General features: G+C 43.2%; 1 protein-coding gene across 2 annotated transcripts in view; it reads left to right on the forward strand.

Annotated features, from left to right (window-relative positions):
* Positions 1–15,422, forward strand: part of PDGFRA (platelet derived growth factor receptor alpha) — a 93,474-nt gene extending 78,052 nt beyond the window's left edge. For both annotated transcript variants that reach the window (XM_088475273.1, XM_088475274.1), the window contains exons 12-23: positions 29–161; positions 5,898–6,002; positions 6,092–6,202; positions 7,559–7,712; positions 8,337–8,503; positions 9,404–9,513; positions 9,603–9,725; positions 10,041–10,152; positions 11,948–12,047; positions 12,182–12,287; positions 12,713–12,948; positions 13,906–15,422. In XM_088475273.1, the coding sequence (XP_088331399.1) occupies positions 29–161; positions 5,898–6,002; positions 6,092–6,202; positions 7,559–7,712; positions 8,337–8,503; positions 9,404–9,513; positions 9,603–9,725; positions 10,041–10,152; positions 11,948–12,047; positions 12,182–12,287; positions 12,713–12,948; positions 13,906–14,053 (1,605 nt within the window). In that variant the 3' untranslated portion in view covers positions 14,054–15,422. The remainder of the gene's footprint in view (positions 1–28; positions 162–5,897; positions 6,003–6,091; positions 6,203–7,558; positions 7,713–8,336; positions 8,504–9,403; positions 9,514–9,602; positions 9,726–10,040; positions 10,153–11,947; positions 12,048–12,181; positions 12,288–12,712; positions 12,949–13,905) is intronic.
* Positions 15,423–17,203: the final 1,781 nt, after the last annotated feature.

A 17,203-nucleotide genomic window follows, 5' to 3' on the forward strand; every position in this document is an offset into this window, starting at 1 on the left:
CATTACAGTAGCTCTGTTTCCTTTCCAGAAACCAAGATATGAAATAAGATGGCGGGTCATAGAGTCCATAAGTCCTGATGGACACGAGTATATCTATGTAGACCCAATGCAACTGCCCTATGATTCACGATGGGAATTTCAAAGAGACGGGCTTGTCCTTGGTAAGGGAAACAGTTACACTACTAGAAATCAAAGACCGGACATATTTTGCTTATTATTAGGGTCCTTTGAACTCATATTCATGGAGGTTTAAAATAGCACCAATTACCAGCACAGAGAAGACATTAGGCTTTGTAGTCACATTTAACAGAACATATGTTTCTTAACGCTTTGCCGTAGCATAGTGTACTGTGGGCCTGATTCAGACTGGGAATAGAGAGAGACATAGCACTTAACTGTGTACCTGAACAAACCATATTGCAATGCAAGGGGTGTAAATACATACATTTGTTTGCATGTGGGGTAAATACTGGCTGCTTTTGCATGTAGCACACAAGTACTGCACAGCTTTATTATTACTCTACAATTTAGATGTCAGTTTGGACACCTCCCTCCCAAATCTAAATCTGGGTACACACGTAAAGATTTTCTGTCCAACCTCCAACTAATTGATTGGTTGGAATGAAAATCTGGTAAGGGATGAAAGCAAATGACAATCAGCAAGTTGCTCCCAGATGCTGGAAAATGGACAAAAACTGTTGTTTGAACAAATTGTTTAGATCAAACATTTAACAAACTTGTCTGAACGACCATTTTCATCTCTTTTCTGGCATTTAGGAGCAAATTTCTGATCATCAGTTACTCCCATACGTTACCAGATTTTCATTCCAACCAAACAACTAGTTGGATGGTTGGACAGAAAATCTTTACGTGTGTATGCAGCTTAAATCTCTCTGCACATTTTAAATCTGCCCCACCTGCAGTGCAGCATGGTGTCACCAAGATGATCAGTTGAGCGAGATATCTCTCTCTATTCCCAACTCTGAATCAGGCCCTGTGTTCTTAATAAGCATAGTGTTTAGTTTTTTGAATTAGTATAGTGTACTGCAAAAAGCGAGCGCTCGCTCTGAATCAGGGCGGGCGCAGGTTTTTTTAGTTGCGGCCTTTTGGCCGCTCACATAGCTATGGGTTACCACCCACAGCTTATGCGAGTGGCCAGGTGATGGTCGCGATGGTCAAGACCATCGCGACCATCGGGCTTGCGACGAGACCCTTGCAGTAGGGTCTCGTGGCCGCAAGCCCCAGTGGACTTCCTGCTCTAATAGAGCAGGAAGTCCACCTACTGACATCACGAGTGATGTCAGTAGGGCCGCCCACAAACAGCAGGCGTTCCTGCAGGAACGCCTCCGTTTGCCCAGCCACCCCCCCGCCTTCCAAACGGGGCGAGCTGTCGATCAACATCGACAGCCACCCCTTTTGGATGCGAGCGCCAGAGCGAGTGCTTTGTGCGCTCGCTCCGGGGCTCACGCGCCCGCACTGGGCCACCATCGACCCGCTTGCGAGTGCTATGAGCCTGCGAGCGAGTCTGAATCACGCCCAATTTTCTTAATAAGAAGAGAATACCATGTACTTAATAAGCATAGTGTGCTATGGGCCTGATTCAGCTTGGATCACAGTTGCTAATACGCATGCAGTTGGATGATTGTTGGGTTCTGCACATGAGTCCGCAGTGCGCATGCACGAACCGGTCACTGCGATCGTGACAGCGATCGCAGAGGCTACGCAGACCCATCGCAGAGTGATTGACAGGAAGTGCCATTTGTGGGTGGTGATACGGGGTAGTCTGAGAAACACAGTCGTGCCAGTGCGTTCGCACACCGTTTCAGGGGCGTGCATAAATTAACCACTGCGAAGCCATACGCAGTTTGAGGTCTCATAGCGTGCGTGGCCGTTAGCAATTTCTGAGTAAGGTCAGGGCTTGTGCAAATGTGCGTATGGGTCCGATGGTACTTGATTGTACCGATGGTTTTGGTATTCTGTTAAATATTACGGATGTGTGTATGGTAATGTGGGCGTCCTCGTGTAGTGCTGAGTTTGCATTGCGATCACAGTGGAGTGCATTGCTATCGCAGTTGAACTGCGTGCGTATGCAGCATTGCGATCCGAAGTGGATTAGGCCCTATGGGCCTGATTCAGACCCACTCGCGAGCGGCTGTCCGCTCGCAAGTGGGTCGATGGTCTGCACTGAGCATGCGCACGATGGAGGGAGCTCCGTCGTGCGCATGCGCCAGACACGACGAGCGAAGGACTTTCCTTCGCTCGTTGTGTCCGATCAAAGGGGGCGTGCTGTCAATGTTGATTGACAGCACGCCCCCTTTGGTGGGCGTGCCGGGGGCGTGCCTCCCTGATGGGGGCGTTCCCACGGGAACGCCTCCCGTCAGAAGCCGGCCCACTGACATCACTAGTGATGTCAGTGGGAGTGATTTTGGCTCTGATAGAGCCAAAATCACTCCGGAGCTTGCGGTTGAAAACCTCAACCGCAGGCTCCGGCTCGCAATTTCGATGGTTGCGATGGTCACGACCATCGCGGCCATCAAAATGCACGCTCGTATAGCCTGTGGGTGGTGACCCACAGCTATACGAGCGTCCAGGAGGACGCTCCATGAAAATGGAGCCCGGCCCTCATTGAGAGCGTGCGCTCTGCTCAGAGCGTACGGCTCTGAATGAGGGCCAATGTTCTTAACAAGCATAGTGTATTATGTACTTAATTAGCATTGTGTACTGTGTATTTAATACGAATAGAGTACTGTGTACTTAATACACATTGTATTCAATTAGCGGCGAAAACCCGTTTTTTGCAAAAAAGTTTCGCCGGTGATGTCATTTCACCAGCGGAAACTTATCCCCGTATTGTTGCGACTTTTCGCCGGTGCAAAAACGCAATGCAATGTACCCGGCGGAAAAGTTTTGCCTATGAATAGCTGGCGGAAAAAAGTGCAGAATTGCAGTTTTGGGGTGCACAGGTGGGGAAACCACCCTGCACTCTTAGGACAGGTCCCCAAAGGTAAACTGCGTCAAAAAAGTCAAAAAATGATTTAAAGAACACCTCAAAAAATGACTTTGAAAAAGGGGGCAAAAAAGTTCAACGTTGGGGTAAAAACTTAAAAACTAGCTAAATAAACTTTGGGGGGGTCTGCAAGTATGGGGGAGGTGCTTTTTTGAGTGCAGGTACTTGCTGAAGGTGCATTTATAATGCTTTTTAAGACCTCACTTTAGAAATTTTTAACCATGCTTGCACCCATTTTCATGTCCCCCAAATTTGCTGGGACTACTTATTTTTGCCAAAAAAAGCAAAATGCTATTCTTCACCACTTGTGCAAAGAGGCAAAATAGCACCAATTGAGAGCATTTAAACACCCCAAATACCTCCAGCAGGGCTTTTCGGGGGTATCCATAGCGATCCCCCATGTCAGTGCATCTTTTGGGGGGTGTCAGACTGATTTCCCCATATCTGCCAGCACTTTTCGCCTATTTGAGTTTCGCCGGGACGCGTTTTTGCGTCCTTTGGAATTGAAGACGAGATTAAGCGGGGACGCGCGCGATACTTTTTCGCATTCAAAATCAGCGATGTCGGCGAAAAGTCCGGCATGTGAAAAGTACGGGACTTTTCGCTTCTAATTGAATATGCCCCATTGTGTACTAGGGGCCTGATTCAGACCCACTCGCAAGCGGGTCGATGTTTGCCCCCTGTGCATGCGCCGCGTCTGGCATGCGCATGTGTGAGCCCCAGTGAGCGACTGAAGTTCAGTCGCTCCGGGGCTTGCTACAAGATGGGGCGGCTGTCGATGTTGATTGACAGCTCGCCCCGTTTTGTAGGCGGGTAGGGGGGGTGGTTGAGCAAACGCAGGAGTTCCCAAAGGAACGCCTGGCATTTGTGGGCAGCCCTACTGACATCACTAGTCAACCCGGGCTTGCGGGAGCCAAGACCCTACAACAGGGTCTCCTCGCAAGAATCGCGACCATCTCCAGGCCGCTCGCAAAAGCTGTGGGTGGTCACCCACAGCTTAGCAAGCGGCCTGAAGAAAAAAAAAAATCCCCGCCCTGATTCAGTGCGAGCGCTCGCCAGCAGCGAGTGGCTCTGAATCAAGCCCTAGATTCTTAATAAGCATAGAGTACTGTGTACTTAATTAGCGTCATATACTATGGGCCTGATTTAGCAAAGAACACAGGGATGCAGATGCACGCACCTGTTTGCTCCGAGAATAGGCTAATCAATGCATAAGCACGTAGACCGCAGCACAAGATGCAGACCCCCAGCCCCATACTATGCTGCCCATCTCCATTTACTCACAGCCTGATCAGCACGCAAGCTAGCTTAAATATCGGTAACATCGAGAACCATCAGACTCATTAGCATAATAGTGGATGACCTGACCTGATTTTGGGCGCTTCCTGTATACAGCTTACGGTATGGCTGTGTATGGCGCCACACTGCCTAAATAATGCATGCCCTTATAACGGTGTTATTATGCCTGCGTTCGCCTGACCACCCCCCGTCACCACCCACAAATGGCAGCTACCTGTCAAACAATACCGGAGGGGTCTGCGTACACACTGCATGTAATCTGCGCACCCTAACACAATAACACTGCCTAGTTTGCACACGCGCAGTGTGATGCATACGCATGCGCAGTGCAAAAACATCGGGCGAGTGCGTGCGTTCCTTGCTGAATCAGGCCCGATGTTCTTAATAAGCATCGAGTACTGTGTACTTAATAAGCGTTGTGTACTATGGGGGAGATATATCAAGCAATGTAAAGAGTGAAGAAGTGGATCATTGGAGCATTTGCCCATAGCAACCAATCAGGTTTCATTTATCAGGTACATTCTATATAATGACAGGTAGAAGCATTTGGTTACTATGAGCAACTACTTTACTGGCACACTTATACACTCTTTAGACTGCTTGATACGTCTCCCCCCATGTTCTCAATAAGCATACTGCATTAAGCACATAATAAACATGAAACTCCTTTATTTTGTTCTAAGTAGTAATTCTCATGAAATGTAATTGCTTACAGGCCAATTAACTTAAATACATTTTTGGATTATCAGCATCAAAGTGAGTTGAATAGGATATAGGCGCTATCTACTATTCAAATGAATGTTCATGTTTATTAAGTTTTTTATGTTTGTATAAATAATTATAATAAATGTCACTGCGCTGACAAAACCAAAAGTTGCCTCAAAAAAGACACTGGGGGTCATTCACACCCGGTCGCAAGCTCCGATGTGCTCGCAACCGGGTCGATGGGTAGACCTGCGCACACGCGCGTGTGTAAGCCCCGGAGGGAGAGAGAAACTCTTGCTCCGGAGCTCACTACAAAAGGGGCGGCTGTCGATGTTGATCGACAGCTCGCCCCTTTTTGTAGGCGGGCCGGGGGGGGTTGGTTTCCAAAATGGAGGCGTTCCTTAAGGAACTCCTACTGTTTTGTGGGCGTGATGTCAGTGGGGAGCTTCCTGCTCCAGAGCAGAAAGCTCCCTGGGGCTTGCGAGTGCCCAGACCCACTTAGGGTCTTGTCGCAAGCCCCGATGGTCGCGATGGTGATCACCATCGCGACCATCACCCTGGTCGCTAGCTAAGCCGTGGGTGGTAACCCACAGCTTAGCCTGCGACCAGGAGGCCGCACCAAAAAATAAGCAGCGCCCGCCCTCATTCAGAGAGAGCTATCGATTCTTGCGACCGCCTCTGAATGAGGTCCACTATCCCCAATCTATCAAAAATCTATAAAATTGTGATGTAAGATAATGTTTTTTGTAATGTTTTGTACCTGTAAAATGAGTACTTGCTGTGCTATGTAATTCTTTTCTTATGCTATGGGAATGTTGGAATATGTAACTTTATTTGATAAGCTTTAGCAGAAAAGAAAGTAATAATTTTATACTGTAACGCTCAGGTCGAATCCTTGGATCTGGTGCCTTTGGGAAAGTAGTGGAAGGCACCGCATATGGGCTAAGTCGCTCCCAATCTGTGATGAAAGTAGCTGTCAAAATGCTTAAACGTAAGTATCTATAAGAAGTATACTTACATGCTATATATGTGATCTTAGCGGAGCCCGTCTGAAAATATTTATTCATATCCCTGTCATAGCCACAGCCAGAACTAGTGAGAAGCAGGCTCTGATGTCTGAGCTAAAGATAATGACACATCTCGGAGCTCATCTAAACATAGTCAACTTATTGGGAGCATGCACCAAATCAGGTATGTACTCAGTGGTTTGCTTAGACAAGCTACTGCAACGTATACCCGACCTCCCACACTTACCGACTTCCTGAAGACACAAGAAAGATTTAGCGCCTGATTCAGAGCCGCTCGCTGTGACAGAGCGCTCGCTCTGAATCAGGGCCGGGCTTTTTTTTTTTTGGAGCGGCCTCTCGGGCACTCGCATAGCTGTGGGTGACCACCCACAGCTATAGCAAGCGGCCATGATGATGGTCGCGATGGTCAAGACCATAGCGACCATCGGGCTTGCGACGAGACCATTGTGGTAGGGTCTCATTCATCGCAAGCCCCAGAGAGCTTTCGGCTCTAACAGAGCCGGAAGTTCTCCACTGACATCATTTGTGATGTCAGTGGGGCCGCCCCCAAATGGCAGGCGTTCTCATGGGAATGTCTCCGTTTGGGCAGCCACCCCCCTGGCCCACCCACCAAAGGGGGCGAGCTGTCACTCAACATCGACAGCTCGCCCCCTTTGGTGCGAGACCCGGAGTGACGGAGTGCCCGTCACTAGCCGGGTCTCGCACATACACATGACGGAGCCGGCTCCATCGTGCGCATGCGCTGTGGGCCACCATCGACCCAGTTGTGAGCGCTCAGCGCTCGCAACCGGGTCTGAATCAGGCCCTTAATCTGTAGATCTCACTGCTTAACATGATTAGATTGGTTCTCTTAGAAGGCTTGATACATCTCTCCCAAAGTCTTTATAACAAAGTGGTATGTGCAAAACGTAAGACATAGGGGTCTATTTATCATGTTAATTATCAGGATCCGAACGGACCCCGATAATTAACATCCTAACTCGCCGCAGCTGCCAGAGCAATTCATTTGTCTTAACACCATTTCAGAGGCGTGCATAATTAAGACGCAGCGTCATAGTACACTTCACATGGTTGAATTACACACTGCAGCACTCGCAGGTAGGGTATGGTCAACCACAAGTGCTGCGTTCGCTTCCGATGGTACTCGATGTTACCGATGGCTGCATACACATCCTGGAGATGACGTGCATAAGTGGGCGTCTTAAGACAGGCTGGTGGGCGCCTGCATACACACCACGATCGCACGCTAAGACATGGTGGGCGTGCTATTGCCTTGTCGTGCGATCACGGATTTACATACTTTCGCTGCGTTCAAACGCATCTTGCGAGCGGGTCTGAATTGAGCCCATTGTACCATCATAAAACAAAGGTTTCACCATCTCAGTCATTGTAACAAAAATTCTGAATTTTGGAATATTTGGATATAGGAAACTCAATCTGTAGTGTACTTTTTAAATCCATATATCCATTCCAGACTTCTTATACTATCTCAGCATGTACATTGTTTGTTGTCTTCCAGGACCCATTTACATTATTACAGAATACTGCTTTTATGGGGACCTGGTGAATTATCTGCACAAGAACCGGGATAACTTTCAGAGTCGACATCCAGAGAAGCCAAAGAAAGATCTTGATATTTTTAGTCTTAACCCAGTTGATGAGAGCACTAGAAGGTATGAGGTTATCCGCGTGATCTTGATCTTTCCCATTCATCAAAGTACGTTTTTGTTAGTTACCTAATGTCATTCAACTCTTTGGTGAATACAAATGTAAGTTCAGCTGGAACTCATATGAGTTGATTAATGTATAATATATTTGCCCTCTTTCAAGAAAATCTTTTCATTAGTAGATTACTAGAGATCTAAATTGTGTTTTATATACTTCCAAGAAGTCTTAAATTAGCCAGACAAAATCATCAGCATCTCCAAACCCTCCCATCTGCGTTTCTCCAATCTGACAATGCACATGGTGGATTAAATTGCAACTATTTTGATGTCCAATCAGTATAAAGTGGCCGGTTGATGAATCATATTTTTAGTCACACATGGCTAAAATCTGATTTATTAGGTTTTGATTGGAGTTGGACATAGTATATCTTATCTATGCTTAAGTTAAAAATGGGATATATCCACATGTGGTCACTTTTGTACGTGTTTTCTATTAGTTAATGTTTCCCTCAACTGTCAGTAGTACTTTGGCTGCGCTCTATTACTATATATCTTTTATGCAATGCATGTCTGTGCTGCAGTAAATGTATCCTCCCTCCATGCAATAGAATGTTTCTACTTATATTTCAGCTATGTCATTTTATCCTTTGAAAATAATGGTGACTATATGGACATGAAACAGGCGGACACCACGCAGTATGTGCCAATGCTAGAGATGAATGAGGCATCCAAGTATTCTGATATTCAGAGGTCTTTGTATGACCGTCCCGCATCTTACAAGAAGAAGCCTATCGCAGGTAAATAGGATTAAGGTACTAAGGGGTCTATGTACTAAGCCTTGAAGAGCGATACAGTGGACGGAGATGAAGGGGTCTATTTACTAAGTCTTGGATTGAGATAAATTTGACGGAGATAAAGTATCAGCCAATCGGCTCCTAACTGTCATTTTTCAAACACTGTAAAGTGACAGAAAGGAGCTGATTGGTTGGTACTTTGGACCTCATTCAGAGTCGGTCGTTGCGGCCGCTCGGTCGTAAGGTAAAAGGGGCCGGATATGCAAATGAAGCGCTCGCAAGTTGCGTCGTTAAGATGGGATCGTTAGCTGGACGAGCGAGGGGGGGATGCGGCCGTAAGACTAATAATACGCCCCCTTCTCGTTTGCATTACACGTCATCTCCGTGCTTATAAGGATTAATCGAGACCATCGGGAACCATCGGAGCTGGTCGTAGAGCTTAAGGTTGACCATACCCTCTCTTAAGCACTACGATCAAGTCAGTGTAAAAACCTCCCATGTCACATGTGCCATGACACTACTTAGTTAATTATGCACTCCCATAAAACGCTCTTTGCATAGTCAGGCACGCCTGCGTTCGGATCTCCACTCCCCCGTACACAAGCACCTTCACCTGTTACCACCCACAAACGCCTCATCCTGTCACTCAAACTAACGACCTGGTTCAAGGAGAGAGCAATTTCTGCTCATAATAGCTAGTTTGCGCACGCGGATTGCGAATTTTACGCATGCGCAGTCTAGCGAACATCGGTGGCGACTCTGAATGAGGTCCTTTACCTCTGTCCGCTATATATCTCTCTCCAAGGCTTAGCCTATATTAGATAGATAGATTAGATTAGATTCTAGGTTGTTTCTATGACAAAAATAGAAAACAATAATAAATGTTCTTTTTTTTTTTAACAGAAGTGAAAAACCTGCTTTCGGATGATGGCTTTGAAGGACTGACCCTGCTAGACTTACTCAGCTTTACATACCAGGTTGCCCGTGGCATGGAGTTCTTAGCATCTAAGAATGTACGTCCAGTACACTGAGTGACTTCTGCTGCATTCCACATGCCTTGCAAGCACCCTAATGTCACTGTGTTTTGTTTCTCCCCTGGCAGTGTGTGCACCGAGACTTGGCAGCTCGCAATGTCCTACTGGCACAAGGGAAAATCGTGAAGATATGTGACTTTGGTCTGGCCAGAGACATAATGCATGACTCCAATTATGTTTCAAAGGGCAGCGTACGTATTAAATCTAAATTAACATAGATGGAAGATTATAATTACCAAAACCACACTTGATTTTAGAGCAATGGTACTTGGTGAACATGCAGTTCAAAGTAAATTACATGTCATTTATGTTCCATTCCAAACCCTTAAATCACTAACTGCGTTCAGAGCCCTAAGCAGAGCCACTCCCAAAGTCCAGCTATGCTGTATGATGAACAAGTACAGCAGATTTAGTCTTAAAATGTACATATTGGTGCAGCATATAGTTTACTAGACATCTGTGTTGTATACTTAGGTTGACCATTATTGATGGTTCTTGTGTTACAGACATTCCTCCCAGTAAAATGGATGGCACCAGAAAGTATCTTTGATAATCTCTACACAACTCTGAGTGATGTGTGGTCATTTGGCATCCTGCTTTGGGAAATATTTTCTCTTGGTATGTATAGATTATTATGAGATAACAGATTTAAAAATATATTTACAATGAAACGTATACAATTAGTATATATTTAAAGTCTTTGTTCTTTTAAAAATATTTTTATTCAGAGCAGACAAACAGGGTAACATCTTAAAAGAAGCAGATGTTTAAGGGCTAAAAGACTCTCCTTCAATTGCAGAAATATGTACACATATAGGGATATACAAGCCTTAATAAAGGTATCCTACGTGCTGATATACAGTAATCGCTGTAATCAGTGCAGATGAACAAATAAGGTCAGGTGCGTTAGATACAGTACCATATTTGTATCCATAAAATAACATTGGCCTCCCTCTATATAATACCATGTGCTACAAGGACACTGTCAATTAACAAAGTATGCAAAGAATGCAGAAATTACAGCATACATGCAAACAAGCTATATATTGCTGCTATTTTTTTATCCTGAACAACGTCATTTGAAATGCCTTCAGCAGGGCTGTAAGGAAAGTGGTGCGGCTGGTGCCGTCGGCAGGGCGGGATGCCCTGGGGGTGGTACCAGCCGGGCACGCCCTCCTCTGCAACCCGCACCCTGCTTTGGCTCATGGCTCCTGCTCTGTGTGGGGAGTGGCATTATGTGTACTACTGCTAGGAATGTCTGTAGGATGCTCGGAGCAGCAGGCTAGTGCTCTGGAGATGGGGCAAATTAGGGTACTCAGATATGACGCCTTGTGCGCCTCTCAAGCGGCGGGTACAGCACAGGGTGCTGCGGCACCCTGTTACAGGCCTGGCCTTCAGTGTATAGATCAGTGCTTCCCAACTACAGTCCTTAAGGGACCTCTAATAGTGCATGTTTTACTGATCTTCTAATTGGTGCACAGGTGTATTTATTACTGACTGATACATTTTAAAAAATCCACAGGTGTTCAGGGCCGGATTAAGGCTTGTGGGGGCCCCAGGGCAACTAAGTTGGGGGGGCCCTCACAAGCAACACGGAGCCTACCCCCATCCTTTCCCCCCTTCCCCTAAGCCACACAGAACCTACTGCTCCATCCCCGCAGCTGATTACTCACCTGACCTGAGTCCTGCCAAGGCTGCTCCCTAGTCCCCTCATTAGCATCACGGACATGATGTGGGGACTCGGGAGACGCACTGTGCAGAAGCACTGACTGTGCGGCTGCATGTATCAGAACTCTGGAAATGAATGTTATTGATGTTAATAATACTATAGGATGAAATTCAGGTCCAAGTGACATGATATTAGCTGTTTTTATCAATCTTTAAAGATATTCAATACCGAAACCGAACCAAAATGCTTGAGCGTGGTTTTGCCAAAACAAAAACATTTTAAGGTGGTTTTGCCAAACTAAAACACGGGAGTCCACGCTAATCTCTATTACAATACTAATGTTTATGCTGTGTGTTTATTATCAAAAAGCCTTCTTTTATATAATAGCAAACAGCAATACCAATGGGAAACTCTTCCTTTCTGAAGCCCTACCTGGCTTCTAGGTGCTGCTGCCGATGCAATCCCTAGAAACCGTTTTTTTTGCTCATGTCCATCATATGATTAGCAGATAGCACTTCCAATGGGAAGCCACTGGAAGTAAAGCTGTGACTGGCTCATTGCAAGTGGCAGAATTTAGGGGAGGGGGAGTGGCTGCAGTCTTTCTGCCCCTAGGTAAAATCTGACATTGCTCCTGGCATATGCATATTGAGTACTTCTGTTCAGAATTCACCAATACGTTTTTTAGTATAGTCTTCTGCAGTAAATTAACGTGACCCTTATCAATTTTGCTCATTGTGTTTCAAGGTGGAACGCCGTACCCGGGGATGGTTGTGGATTCTACATTCTATAACAAGATAAAAAGTGGCTACCGGATGGCAAAACCAGATCATGCCACCCATGAAGTGTAAGTTCATTTTGTTGCACATTAAGTTATTTTTATAGCACCTATATATGATGAAGCCCTTTACAGAGAAATAGTACTCATTCACATCAGCCTCATTTTGTGAAGACTACAACTCTGTTGTTGCCTGTCTACAGGTATGACCTCATGGTGAAGTGCTGGAACAGTGAGCCTGAGAAGAGACCCTCTTTCTATCAATTAAGTGAAATAGTTGAGAGCCTCCTACCTGGTGAATACAAAAAGGTATATAGATATTCTATGGTGACATTGTTTTGTGTGCCGTACTTTACCCAGCCAATAAACAGACAAAAACAATTACATGTTTGTGCTTTTAAAATAGTTACTCCTTCTTGCTTAAGTAGTGTCTTCTCCCGCTGGGCCTGAATGTCCGTATGGCTTGTGCAGTACTTTGACATGATAGCATGCCTTTGTTATTGTTATAGAGACACAAACTAGAAGTAGGAAAACCTCCACATTCCACTTTATTTATGGACAGTCCAGTTTTCTCAGTGGGCACAAGGTCATGGCTTATAGATGAATCGGTTGGGTAGGTCATGAACATCAACAAGTCGGGGGTGTGGCCAGATGTTTTCAGATGCATTGAATGAGAACGTTGTTAGATATTGGAGTAGGTATGATGTAACCTGTGTATGTTTTACTCTTTGCAGTGTTATGAGAAAATTCTTCATGACTTCTTAAAAAGTGACCATCCCGCTGTCACTCGCATGAGAAGTGATAGTGACAATTCCTATATCGGTGTGACCTACAAGAATGAGAACAAAATGAAGGACAGAGAGAGCGGATTCGATGAACAGAGACTAAGTGCTGACAGTGGCTACATCATTCCTCTCCCCGACATTGACCCAGTTTCAGAGGATGAATCGGGCAAGAGAAACAGACACAGGTAATCACAGCATCATGTTTTTTTTTAAAACAATTATACCTGTTGATTGATTTCAAGTGAATATAGACGTACAGTACTTGTTGTATTGTAAACATGCAGTCATACCCATGGTAATAGATGTCATTTACTGTTATCATTTACTTTTTTATCTAGTCCATATAAAATTACATACAGATATTTCCAAGCATCTTTGCAAACTTGCAATTTTATACCTTACAATTATGATATAGGTGGGAGAGTCTTGATTCAGGGGCTCTGTCCCGAATGGGGCAGCTCTGTTCCGATTGGTTCTTTAGTGGGCTTTGAGCAGCAATCAGATGGGGAAATCCAGCGCGGCATCATACCTCCAGCACCATGCATGTGCTTGACTAGATTCCAAAACAGCAAAAGTCGGGAGGTGTGCAACTGATTTTGTAATGGAGCATACACACAGATTTTTCAGATCTGTCAGATAAACGATTTGAACGATTTTACCAAAGATTTGAACGATTTGAACGATTTTTGACTGCATTAAAATGAATGGAATCGTCCAAGTCTGACTGCAAACACATCAGATGTCAGATATCGTTATCTGACCATCGGGAACGCGCATCGTTCAAATCGTTCATCTGACAGATCTGACAGATATATCAGATATGTCAGATTTTCCTTCAGATATGAACGATTGAAAGATTGAATGATTTTTTAAATCGTTATCGTTCAGATCTGAAGCGTGTGTCTGCTCCATAACTCAGAGAAGCAAAGAGACTTGTGTGATGTCACATGGAGCCAACACTTTCACTGTCATTTTTATTTAAACAACTACATTAAGGACAGAGCAATAAACATAAAAGATGCTGAATCTTACACTTTCATCCCATTACATACATGTCATACACATCAGTCTTTCCAAAGAGTATTAACAATGGTCAATATAATCTAGACCGGTGAAACATTAATATAATCTTTTCATTTCAGTTCTCAAACATCTGATGAAAGTGCAATCGAAACAGGTTCCAGCAGTTCCACATTTGTCAAGAGAGAGGATGAGACCATTGAAGACATTGAAATGATGGATGACATTGGAATAGATTCATCGGATCTCGTCGAGGACAGTTTCCTTTAAAATACGTGTCTCAGATTTTGCTCACCATACCATGAAATTATAAGAGAAAGGCTGTGAAGTCCAGGGATTTCTATTTTTTTACGCAGAAAACCACTTTATTGCAATGGACAACATGACAATGAACAATTTGCCTTGCTGACCACACGGTACTCCTAACTTTTTTAAGTGCACCAACAGGTACCAACTGGAATTAATGACTGTTACGGAGGCCAACTTACTAAGCTCTTCCCAGTGCATTTTATCAAACGGTACATCGTAGCATCTCAGTATATACTTCTTATATTTTTTTATATTTGTGGAAGGACATGAAAATGGTAGCTTCAAGGGCATTCCTGACAGCAAACTACAGCTGAATTTCATCAATGTAATTATGTAAATAAGGAATAAATGAACATATTATTTGAACTAACAAAAAGACACCACTCAAGAATTATGTGCGCTATATTTCTTATCAGGGGCTGCTGTTACACCAGGGTCAAAAATATTTCAAACCACTTTAAGGGACTGAAGAAAACGCAAAAAAAAAACATTTCTTCAAAAATGCAATTTTTAAGCATTTGGCAAACAGAATTTTGGGTCTAGGGCCCTACAGCCATTGTTGCTATCATAAATGTTGTTTTGTGCAAATAATAATGTATTAGCATTAATAATTAATGTATTAGCATTAATACTAGACATATTTTTGATAAATCATGGTAATTAATTGAAAGTATTATGTTTTTAACAAGCCAACGGACTCGAAGGACTAAATAACCTAACATGAAGCATTAGGGTATTTTTGTGCTGTGTATTATTAATACAGATAAAATAATGCTTAAAGCACAAAGAGGCTAATATACAATACAACTGACGTGTGATTTAGGAGAAAACTAGTGACCACTACAGTTTGCATTGAAAAAGCAGAATGTTACTAAAACAGATAGTAATCTACTATAGTAGAATGTTTTTTCTTTCTTTTAAAAAAAAACAAAAAACCTTACTATATAAATGCAACTAATAATTAGCATTTTAACTGTATTTCATTACACTAATACTTATGATCACTTCTACCATTCCCGGAGTTATATCCATCAACAATCCTTGTGGTGTCCATAAAATAGCATCCTTCGCATGGTTGAGAGTCCCTGTCTCAATAGGTCCTATTGGTGGAAGGCCAACATTCTGAATTGTATGATATGGTTTGACAGGTACATACAGTATGTGAGGAGATTGCTAGAAATTCTATTTTGGTTCTTAATGAATACACGTTATAATTCACAAATCCAATGAATTATACTGCTATCAGTATTAGTGCATTTATACTCGTAGTTCCTGATATAGGCCATAAGAGACAAAGGCCCCCATTTACTAACGAGTTTTATCACCAAAATAAGTGATACATTTCACTGTGTATGATAAATGCGGCTCCAGCCAATCAGCTCCCAACTGTCATTTTTCTAACAGTTAACAGTTGGGAGCTGATTGGCTGGAGCACCATTTATCATACACAGTGAAATTCATCACTCATTTTGGTGATAAAACTTGTTAGTAAATGAGGCCCAATATTTTAAAGTCACATTTAAAATGGCCATATTGGGAGCAATGGGGCACCCACTTATGCATATGTGTTGGATAATATGATGCACATTTGATTGCCTTGAAATTTGTATGGCGGATCGTTTTGTTGCAGATCGTTACCTAGATAAAAGTTAATCATTTGTTATTTCTAATAATTAACCTCATACAAAAACTGGTAATTGTAACATAATCCAAATTATATACAATATAAACTGGAAAATGGTTCAAAGAACCAATCAAATGGACCAAATGTAATTTTTTTTTGTTTATTATATTTTTCAAGGTTTGGCATTGTGGTTTCTCCCTCCAGACCACAATTATAGATTCTTTCTTAATAGAAAAAGTTCTGATATATTCTTCGGTCATCTTTAAAATGCAATCTCATATCTCCAGACAAGACTGGTCTGTTCTAGAACATGGATAGATACTTAATTAAATGGATTTCGTGTTAAATAGTCCTGCTTTCTATTGAAGGACGTAAACTAAGATGATGTTATACATCAATTTGTATATTTTATTACAATATAGTCCTTAAATACTGCCAAAACAATTATGTCAAGCTGTATCACTGCCTTTGTTTATATATGTTTTTTGACTATGATGTACTCCACAGATGCGTTAACTGTTGCACTTTTAAATGTCAAAAATTATATTTTAGAATAATAAAAACCTATGTGTTTCTATGATTGAATGGTTGACTGTATGTAAAGTTCTCTGTGTAAATGTCAATACATATTAATTATAGTTAATGTGTTCTTTATATGAGTTTTATATATTGTCTTGGTGTTATTGAGAGTGGTTATTACCAGTGGTGGCTCCAGAGGTGGGGTTGCAGCGCAGCACAAATTCAAGTAGGAAAGCCACACCAACTGCCACCCCAAATGTAAACACCAAATGCAGCCAAACATTGCGGACCAGGACTCACTGGCAGTTGGTGTGGCTCCCCTATTTGAATTTTGGACTGCGCTGCAACCTCACCGCTCTGGGGTTGCAGTGCTCTCATGAGCTGCCACTCATCCCAGACAATGAGCTTGGCAATCCCGCAGCACTTGAGACATGTTGCTTTGTCAACTAATCACTTTGATCGAGAAGAAACTCTTTTCACCCCCTTAGCAGTCGAATTTTGAAAAGATCCCGGAATTTCATGTTTCTAGGTCCAGCAGTTTGCACTGGATGTTGATGAATCATTCAGTTATTTAGGATGAGTTGTTTAAACAAGTTGAAGCTCTCTCTACTGAATCATTATATAGGGATTTAGTTCGACTTAAGAAGAAAGAAATCGATTACAAGTATCATGCCATCTTATTAGCGATTACTATCGCTCTAAAAAAATCCCAAGGGGGTTCAGAGTTCGCAACTGCCCCACAATTGGTAGATTTGATCTGCAATTTTGTCGCAAGTGGATAGCGATACTTCATAAATGCTCACTTGATCTCATGCTACTGGTCATTGAGCAATCCAATAAAGAAATTGAAATTCTCAAGGATAAAATATCTAAATTTGAGAGCATGCATTTACCTAATTTAGTTTCTGACACTGAGGAGGATTGTATCCTAAACAACAAAAGACTACCGCACTGGTTGATCTCGATGA

The sequence above is a fragment of the Taudactylus pleione genome, unplaced genomic scaffold, assembly GCF_031769625.1.
Source record: "Taudactylus pleione unplaced genomic scaffold, aTauple2 ptg000169l, whole genome shotgun sequence".
Lineage (NCBI taxonomy): Eukaryota > Metazoa > Chordata > Amphibia > Anura > Myobatrachidae > Taudactylus > Taudactylus pleione.